The sequence below is a fragment of the Cannabis sativa genome, chromosome X (genome assembly GCF_029168945.1).
Source record: "Cannabis sativa cultivar Pink pepper isolate KNU-18-1 chromosome X, ASM2916894v1, whole genome shotgun sequence".
Classification (NCBI taxonomy): Eukaryota; Viridiplantae; Streptophyta; class Magnoliopsida; order Rosales; family Cannabaceae; genus Cannabis; species Cannabis sativa.
The window spans coordinates 7,018,621-7,029,081 of NC_083610.1; the positions used below are offsets into that span (position 1 = coordinate 7,018,621).

Genomic DNA, 10,461 nt, shown 5'->3' on the forward strand with positions numbered 1-10,461 from the left:
TTGGATGAGCAAAAGAATTATTCATTATAATCACAAGATGATACAAAAATAATAATGGATGGCCTATAATCTTCTAAACTCATCAGCAGCTGCTTCTCTGTAGTGTCTGTACATCAAGTAATATTGGAAGCCAAAACATAGTACTCAAACTAATAGTACAACAAATGTGGTTAACATAACTCTCTCTGTATATTCATTCTCTCTCTCTCTCTTCAATATCCCAAATACTTAGTGGACATATGCAACAAAGGCTCCAAAGCACTTGGAGCAAACTTTCTTGCAAACAGAAAACACATTGTGGAGTTCTTGTTATTGTATGTGCAATGCTGTTTCCCAGCAAGTCTTTTGAAAAACTCATCTGTTATGTCTGATCTTCCAAAGGTAGCCGGGTGAGCTCCACCCCTCGACCAGTCCACCCAAGTGATGCTTCTATTTGCTAATTGATTGCTTGCTTCTATGCTCAGCATCGTCGGGAAATAGTGCTCGTCAACATAGCATGCCGGTCTACAGAACTTCTCGAATTTCGGGTAAAATGTCGTGTCTTGGACTATGCTTATGGCTAGCTTTCGATTTACTTCGAACCACTGAGACCCTTTACGCCACTGTGTGATGTTCACCTCAGGTGCCATGTTTTCGTTGTATCGTCCTCTACCAAATGGCCCTGGATCGTCAAATGCCCCAGTGAAACTGTATTTGGATTTGGTTATGTAGTGGTATATGAGGCTGAAGTTGTAGATAGGAATGCATGATTCAGAAAGCAGAATGAACCGCTCGTTGGAGATATCGAGCAATGCATTGGCGATAAGTCTTCTTTCTGCATCACACATGCTCATCCTTCCCCACTCTGAGACCTGTTGTTGGAAAACAAGTAAACTCTGAGAGACTAATAATTTTGTGCCTAAGGGCCATTATCAGTGTGTGCCTCTTAACTGTACTTCATTAGTAGAGAACTATTTGTGGATTTAAGTAATGAATTGTGGTGATTGTGGTTCAGCCACTTGTCTCAATGACCAGGTCAACTCATTGTTTTTACAGTTAAAGCTGTTAGGATCATGGTAGTTAAGTTTGTTACTTTCAACTACCTCAGCCTACCATTCTTAACCATACCCAATATATAAACTTAGTTCTATAATTCTCTCTCAATGCAATGCAAATCAATTCACCTAGAGAGAGAGAGAGAGCTTGTGTGAGAGGTTTAGAGAGAAAACAAGATCTGTTTTGTATACCTTCTGAACCTGTGGAGTTGTGTAAGCTACAATGTTATTGGCCTGTACTGTTTTGTTTTGATTGTTTAGATCACAACATGAATACTAGAGGATTAGAAGAAAGATACAGAACAAAATCACCTCACTCTACCACTTCCTTGATAGGCAAACACAAAACATAATTGGGACAACCATACATAGGATGAAGAGCTTCCAAATTATGTCTTTACGACGTACAAACAACAACACTTACAATTCGAAAACCTTGTCCCCCAATCCCATCCAACAGTTATGGGCATTTGCAAATTTGCAGCCATTGACTTACAGAAAAGATGTGAAAAATACAGATATAGCTTAACAATGGCAAATTAAGCAAGATTTTGGTGTACAGAAAACTATGATCTTCTAGCTATAACTATAAGCAGGGCTGACATTAGGCCCTTAGAAACATTATAATCGAAAATCATTTGATACACACTTGTGCACAATTCGAGAAACTTGGTAAACCCCTGAGTAATATTTACTCTAAATAATCCACACTAAATTCACCAAAATCTAAGTATTAGATACACTTAAACAAAATTCACAGCCACTAAAAAACTCGACAACTCAGCCTCTAAAATGCTAATCAATTGTACTATTTGAGATTAATATCAAGGCCTTATTACACATATGTGAATGTTTATTATAGCATAGCAGAAGACCCCAAAAAAAGACATGAAAGCACAAACAGTATATATATTGAAAATTCAAACTCAAAGAATCAAGTAACTTGTAATCAGCAAAGCTTATTATTAAAACAGATGAGATTGAGAGGAGAGGAGCAAGTACCTGGCTGGGAATATGCCTCCCAAAAAACACTGATGAAGGAGGGAAATCAGAGTGAAATGATGGGAGTGAATGAACATAAACTGAATACAATCCTTCATGTCCTTTAAGGAACTTTTCCCAAAGAGGTGCAAGTGGCATTGGTCCCTTAGTCAAGAACATAAAAGCAATCTTTGGAACCCTTTTGAAAGGATATTGTTTTATTCTAGATGTAAAAGAAGCCCTCCACAACAGCTCTTTATCACTCATAGTATGTATCAAATTAGAAGGAGGCTTAATCCATTGTTCCAATCCGTTTGGTTCCTCTAAACAAGGTTGGAAACTTGACTTAACTGTATCCATTACACTATAATATATTCCAAAATGGCGAATAGTGTATATGCTAATTACAGCAAAAGTAATAGAAAAAGCTAGAAACAATACAAACAACTGAAGCAATCTTAGGGGCATTGCCTTGTATTGACTTGTCCTTATACCACCAGCTCCAGCTCCAGCTCCAGGGTCCTTGCCCTCTTCCATAGGCATAGCCCTTTGTTGCATCTTCTTGTAAAAATTAAAACTTTATTTCTGGGAATTTGTTTATCAGCAAAATTCAAATCTTATATTATGAATGAATGTTAAAGATTGAGTCTTTAGACCTGCAAAAACAAACCCCATATGGATTAGATAACAAGATAGATCTGAAGTAGCCCATGGAAAAAAAAAGAAAGAAAAATTCGAAAACAAAAGATCAAACAGGTAACAGGCAAAGCAAGAGAGAAAAGGTGAGAAAGTATTAAAAACAAGGGAAGGGAAAGGAAGATTCAATTCGATGAACATAGATATGAACATATATATATATACATACCAAAAATGGAAGAAAGAGTTTAAGTTGGATTAGATTTAGGGAGTAAAGATTTGGTTAGTTGGTGAAGAAGAAGAAGAGAGAAGAGTAGTTGTTTGTACTATTCTACTGATAGTCATAGTAGTTTATGGTAATAATTGAATTGGTTATGAGATCTGATGAGGAGAAAGAATGTATTTCTTTCACCGCCATTAGAGACTGTAGAGAGAGAGGTTGGGATTCTTTGTCTCCGTCGGTTTCTTCACTATATATATATATATAAATATAAATATAAAAGAAACTGATTATTTGTAGTCAAACATGAATCTTTATTTAATTTAATAATAGTTACAATTTACATTACGAAATAGCAAATGATTTTTGCTTGAATTACACACGATCACACTCAGACACAACTTTAAGAAATAGATTATCATGTACTGTACTGTTATTATATATGGTTTTATATCATTTATTTACTCGTGTAGATTTGTTTTTAAACAAGAAAATATTTGGTTAGATTTTTAATAATAAATTCAATATAATATTATATACTAGTGGTTTCATTCATTTCGTTTCATTCATTTCGAGAAAATATGTATGAATATAGAAAAATGATGTGAAATGAAGAAAAATGATACTAATTATAATAATATTTTCAACTTTTTAATAAATAAAAGGCAATTAAATGAATAAGGGTATCCTATCTTAATATCCAATATGAATATTCAAAGGGTGAATTAGAGAGAAATAGTGTGATGTGTTATAAGTGACATTTTACGATTAATTAGTGATAATTTATAAAAAAATATTATAATACTCGATACTTAATTACATCAATAGTAATATGATACTGAGAAAATTATTAAACACTTTTAGCAATTTCAATATTGTTTTCTTAGTTAGGTATACTTGTCCTACAAGTACTACTACAACTACAACTAGTTCTATTGTTCTAGTCTAGTGTTCCTATCTTATCCTATCCTCTACTACTAGTTCTACTTTATAATTATATTTCAACACCAAAAAAGACGTCCTCTATTCTAAATTATCAACAAAAAAATCTAAACCAAAGCCATCAATCTCAGTCTCACCCCACCCACCTTATAATGGCTAATGCTATGCTTCATTATTTGCTTTGCTTTGCTTGTACCCAAAAGTGAGGCCTAAACCTACTTAATTTCTCATCACTACCTAATTATTATTTCTCATTCCAAATTTCCAATTAATTATTTCAAAAAACAAAACCAACCTATATCCATATGAACTACATAGTTAGTGCACACATATATATATAGGGGTGTTTATAAAATAGCTGATCCAATCCAATTCGCACGATCCAATCCAATCAAATCCGCAAAGTGCGGATATCCGCAAAGTGCGGATTGGATTAGATTGGAAAATTCAAAATCTGCACTTGTGCGAATTGGATGTTGATTGACATGTAACAGTAACCGATCCAATCTAATTCACACATATTTATAACAAAATTAAAAAATTATATATACAAATAATATTTTAATATAAAGAAAATAGTAATTTAAAAGTCTAATACATATAATACAATTATATTGCAAAATTTAATAGATAAAATGTATATTCTGTTCTTATATATTTTTTTTTTACATACAATTTAAAATAAAATTAATATTTTTTTTATACATACAATTTTTTTCTTCCTTTAAATTTGTTATTTTATTTATTTAATGTGTTGTTAGAGACATAAAATAACTATAATTTGTTTTATTTTGTTGCTAGTTATGTGAAAAAAAAAATTATTAAATAATTTAATATTAAAAAGTAACCAATCCAAAGTAACCGATCCAATCCGCACTTTTGCGGATTGAATTGGATTGGATTTAAGCTATTGTGTGGATTGGATTGGATCCAAAAAATGAAATCCACACTTAGTGCGGATTGGATGTTGTTTGACCAAAAAAGTACAGATTGGACGATGAACAGCCATGTATATATACACACAAATATTTCATTTTGTTTAACTATTGATGAGTCCTTAAAGTTAAAATGGATAATCAAAATTTTGAGTTCTACAACCATAACAATTAAATCCTCAAAGCTACACCAAACACAATTCATCATCATCATCATGAATAACAAAGACTGAAAAATACTTTATTTCAACAAATAGGCAAATCTAAAAATAAAAACTTATTACAGATTCACAACAACTTTAATACCTCCAAATTCATAAAGATCATTTATGCTTACTAAAGCAAATGAGAGATAGTAATGCCAATTATTAGTGGTGCATGCACTTCCCCACCTACTAAACCATAAATCAAATTAAATTGTGCTCAAAAAGTAATGTAAAAATATTATATAGAGTGAATTTTTCTTATTTTTGTTTGAGCATTGCCATTAGGCATCAGTAGTGCCTAGTACCTTATCGATATGTTGCGTTGCGATTGAGTAGCGATATTTCTAAAATCTATTATATTAAATTACATGAGACCTGATACTAAGTTGGACCAATAACAATATTGACACATAGGAGGGTACTAGACACCACTAGTGCCCTTTAGCGTTTCTCTTTTTTTTTTTGGATAAAAAGACTCATCCACCTGTTGTGTAATAATATGTTATGATTGAACCCAACCCAACCTTCCTTTATGTGGTTCATCAGGGTTAAGGCCGATCTAACAAAACTTTCTGTGCTATAATTTTTGGTTATCGGTTACTAGTTGTTGTTTTTACTTTTTAGAGCATATATAGTATATTTTGTAACCAGTTGCTAAAATGTGTTAGTTCCACTTAACTACTTAAGTAACATTTTTTTTAATGAGCTTAGTAGCTCACTCATATTTAAAATATCATATTCAGTCTATTCAGATTATGTTAGATATCCCGTGGCTAGTGGACCTTTAACTAACTTATTAACTTGAACATTCCAAGCTTATTAGTTTATTTTTCTAAAGAAAAAGAGATTACATGGTGTAAATCTTTTTTTTACTCCTTTAGTCATTTTGACCATTCTAGAGATCATATGTCAGTTATAGGGGTTTTATACCTTAGCCTTTCTTAAATGAATCATCGATTTTCACTCCAAAAATTCTTACCACACAAATGACACCACCTACAACAACAAAATAACTTTCAAAGGGCCAAACCTTTTTTAAGAGAATCTTTTAAGTATATACGTAATTTTGAAATTATTTATAAAAATAACAAAGCTAATTTAAATCATATATTCTTCCCATCAACACAATTCTTATTATTCTTCTACTTATTGTTATTGTAATAGCAGATTTACTCTAACAATTTATATTCTATTTCAAGTATATATATAGAAATTTATTCTAATTTTTCAACATACATGTGATAAGTTCTAAAACATAGCAAACACTAAGAACAAAAACTCTAATTATTATTGTGGAAAAATTACAACTAAAAGTATAGAATCATACTACTAGACTTTAAACAATTAAATAATTAGCAATGACAAAATTAATAAATCACAAACAATAATTGGAGGAAAAATAAAGATGAACAGAGTAAGAAAAACCAAAATACAATTAAGGTAGTAAAACAATAAAAATCAACACCAAGAGATATATACTGGTTCATGATGTGACCTAAGGCTCTAATTCAATTTTGAAAAACCACTAAAACCTCTTTATTGATTGAACAAGAACAGGTACAATACAGTTGAGATCGATTCTCTAAAGAGTTCTCTCAAAGTGTTTCAGCTTTCACACTCTTATCCAAGAATCTTCTTCATCAACAGAAGATGCTTTTTACAAAATCCAAACTCTCTCTCTCTCTCTCTCTGATCGTCGTATGTATGAAATTATAAGAGTTGGTAGTATTTATAGGCTTAGGAATAAGATCCTAAAGTTGGTGGCTACAAGAAACAAGGCTGTTAAGTTAGTAAGGCAATACTTAATGTTGACCGAGGTTTTCGGCAACCAATAAAATAATAATAATTTAGAGAACTGTAAGAAATTAAGAGAGACATTTTTACGTGGTTGGGGCGTTAATGAGCCTTAGTCCACGAGTCTGTATATTTATGATAGTATTTAATACAGAGAATGTTCTTGGTGAGTTTTTACTTTTCTAGTTCTTATGAAACCCAGAATTCTCGACCCCTCTTTAATGAGCTTTGGGGGGTATTTATAGTATTTTTGTGAGGTGATCCCTAGAATTAAGGTACATGCATTTCTGTAACTATCAGTAAAGCCACACATTCCCAATAAATTTATCATAGGTAATGCATGGTCTAATCCTTAGGTTCAGTAGGGATTTTATGAGGGCAGTCCTTAATCCCTTTTGACTGATGTGATTCCTCACAGAGTAGCCGTCACTAGACTTTATTGATCATAGCCTAGTAGGTACAGATTGGGGGTTGTGTCGTCAGACTTTACTGCGTATGGCAGTTTCAATACGCCTCCTCCCATGCGGCATTAATTGCGAGATGACTGTTCAGATGAAACCTGACACCTCCCGGAGATGCTTGGTTGCCATCTTGCTCTCCGGGAGCATACGAGATTTACATTCCTTCTCCGGGAGGCATGTCTAAGGTAATCCTGCGCTTTAGGAAGACTTGGCTATTTTATTCAAATGCTAAACCCTTTCCATCCACGTGTCACCATTCGGTTGGTCCACGTATATTGGACGAAATCAGGGGCAACATTTACCCCCAAGCCTTGTTTAATTGTGAAGTGAACAAGGCTTGCTTAGATGCCTCTGGTTGCCTCCTCGGTTTCTTGGCACGTGCTTTGGGCGCGTGATGGTGTATTTAATGACCATCATTACTGCAGTTATTCACTTTTGCAGGCGTCGATTCGTTCCTTGTCCATTTATTGATACGACGCATTAATGGGTGTCAGACGGGTACTCAAGCATTTCCACCACCTTGATGATGATTCAAATCAACCGTTGGATCCGGGGAATTCGAATCGATTGCCTTCCCAGCCGTTCGATGGTGGCTGATCACAGCTGTCTCACGCATGTTCTGGCCTATAAAAGCCAACCTTCTTACTTCATTTGGTTACTTTCAGCATTTCACCAAATTTTCTCAAGTTTTCCAAAGAGAAAAGAAACCTTTAAACACCATAGATTTCTTACTCATTTTCCTTCGTCGTTGCCAATCAACTTTTTACCAGCGATCAACACCAACACCCAGTTCCCAAGCTTTATGTAAGTTCTTCGCCTCTTGTACTCTAGTTCATTGTTTGTTTACATGGCATGCTTTACTGTTCATCTGCTTTTCTGGTTGAATGTTGAGTTTCTAGGAATTTCTGTTTTGAGTTTCTGTATAACGCGTTAGATTCCTCCTTTTTTGCGTTTGAATTACTTTTTTTCATCTTGTTTTTGTCGAGGACCTATCTTTGTCGCGCATAATGACACTCAAGGGTTTAGAGTAGACTTCGTCTTCTCGATTTTTACCCTTCTTTTTTTTTTTTCTCTTTGCTTATTCGTAATGTCACTATCTGTGGGATTCTTGCACCCGACTCTTGTCAAGGAAAACCTTTTGAGGCTTTTTTTTTTTTTGGCAAGTGTCCGGAGGGGGCCTCTTTCCAGCGGTTAGGGGACCCCCATTCCCTTTTTTGAATTAGGGTTTGGTTTGGGGCCTGACTGCTGGATTTTTTCAATCTTTTTTAGAACCAAAATGTCTGCGTCCGGTTCTAAATCTTCGAAGAAGGAAGAGAAACGCTTGGCCACAATGGAGGAAGTCATGAAGGGTCATGTGGCCCAAGAAGGGCACAAGTCCCGTGCCAATGGTTGGGAAGCGGCTGAGCTTCGCTCCACCCTGACCTGCCCTCACTAGCTGGAACAGATCGTGGTGGTGGCAGGTATCAAGCCTACAACCTCCGGGACCTACCACCGGCCGCCCCGGGATGAGGAGACGCTCAACCATAACTACGGGGGCTTCGGAGCCTGGAGCCAGACACACCTGATGGTCGGGGCCATGCTTCCTCTTCAAGATTATTTTATTAACTTTCTTGTATTTGTCGGCCTTGCGCCATACCACTTATTCCTCAAGCTTATTGCCAACTTTCAGACTTGTTTATTTTTTACTCTGCCCGGAGCTGGGGCTCGCCCAGTCCGGCAGAGATTTTATATTTTTATGAACTCGTTTCTATCCCTAAAAAGGGAGATAAACTTAAGGACGACTTTTACGGTCTCCGGGCCCATCCTTTGAATGAGGGCCCGGTCCCTTTCAATTATCAGAAGCACGTGAAGGAATACCGTCACCGCTTCTTCTTCTCCTCCAGTTTTCAGGTCGTGGATCATCCAGAGCTTCTCACGGAGTGGGTTAGGATCCCCCCTTACATGCGGACCAAACCTACTCAAATTTTTCTTCAACGGGCTAAGACCTTCGCCACTTACGACAAGAAGGCCCTTGATGTCGGGGAGTTGGTTACGACGGAGCACTGTCGGAAGGCCAAGCTGATCCTGGGACATCAGTCGGTGGATGACTATAATCTTTCCAAAGTCATTTGCCCGAATGTGAGGACTCCGGCCGCAGAGAAGGTATTCCGGGACGGCATCATCGCCACGGCGGAAGATAAGTACCAGAAGTACCTCTTCAAGAGGGAACAAGAGCTGGCTTACATTAAGGCCCAGGTGACTGCCGAAAGGGCCCTTCGTATTGGGGCTCCGCTAAAGCGAAGGACCCCCAGACCAAAGCCTGTGGTCCCAGTACCGAATACGGGGGCTCCTGATGCCAGCACTTCGGGTTCCGGTAAGTCCCCTTTAACGATACATTATGTTCCTTCCGTTCGTGAGTATACCAGCCTTAGGCCTATAGGGTTCGATGAACGTCTCAATAGGTTTAGGATGCCTTCCACTCGGTGGGGAAATGATGCCAAGGGAGTATTATTTTTCCCACTTAGGCAATTATTGTTGGAAATTATTTTACCAGGATCTAGATTTACTAACAAGTATGTTGGATTAACAACCTAATATTAATTCTAAAACAATGAAAATAAACACATATAAAGTTAGAAAACCTTACAGTGGGTGCAGCGGAATAATATGACTCCTTCCGTTCAGATCTCTAGCCCTTGATTCCTTTCTGTAGCAGAGCATCACCAAGATCTGAACCTGGATCTTCTTTTCTCCTTCTTTGATGCAGAAATTCCATAGTCTTACATACTATGATTGAGATACCACTTGATGTGTGTGGGCACTACTCATCTCACAAGGATTTCGAAATTTTTCTCTCTTTTTCTCTCTTAATTTCGTGGCTTATGGCTCCATACAAGAGAAGAGAACAAAGGTTGCTTTATATAGGGAGAAGGGAGAGCACAACTTTCCAAATAAAATAGTTTCCTTAATTACTTTGTAATCAATTAACTGCCTTATTTAGTGTGATCAACCACTTTCCTATTTTTGCTAGGCTTTGATTAGCAATTACATGGCATTAAAATTGAAAATAATAATTGGGAAACACACAAAGAGGTGCCGGCCATAGGGTGATATGGGCCTCACTTGGATTTTGCAGTTTTCTCAATTTTATTTCAATTTCTCCAAAAATGCCATTTTTCCAATTCTAATCATTTAAATGCCAAAACTAATTATTTAATAACTAAAATAGATTATTAAATAATATTGTCATTTAAAATAATTATTAATTAGACA

The 10,461-nt window shown here is 35.8% G+C and overlaps 1 protein-coding gene across 1 annotated transcript; it reads right to left on the reverse strand.

Moving 5' to 3' along the window:
• Positions 1-3,336, reverse strand: LOC115703145 (glycosyltransferase BC10). The gene is made up of 3 exons (XM_030630644.2): positions 2,881-3,336; positions 2,037-2,671; positions 1-851 (listed from the first exon to the last, which is right to left on the reverse strand). The coding sequence occupies exons 2-3, from the start codon at positions 2,571-2,573 to the stop codon at positions 213-215; spliced, it is 1,176 nt and encodes a 391-aa protein (XP_030486504.2). The 5' UTR covers positions 2,574-2,671; positions 2,881-3,336; the 3' UTR covers positions 1-212.
• Between the last annotated feature and the right edge of the window lie 7,125 nt (positions 3,337-10,461).

Bases quoted from the DNA above. Each gene is read 5' to 3' on its own strand.
- LOC115703145 (XM_030630644.2), bottom strand. From the start codon at position 2,573: ATGCAACAAAGGGCTATGCCTATGGAAGAGGGCAAGGACCCTGGAGCT. The intron at 852-2,036 runs GTACTTGCTCCT...TTCCAACAACAG, and splicing joins GGAGGCATATTCCCAGCCAG to GTCTCAGAGTGGGGAAGGAT.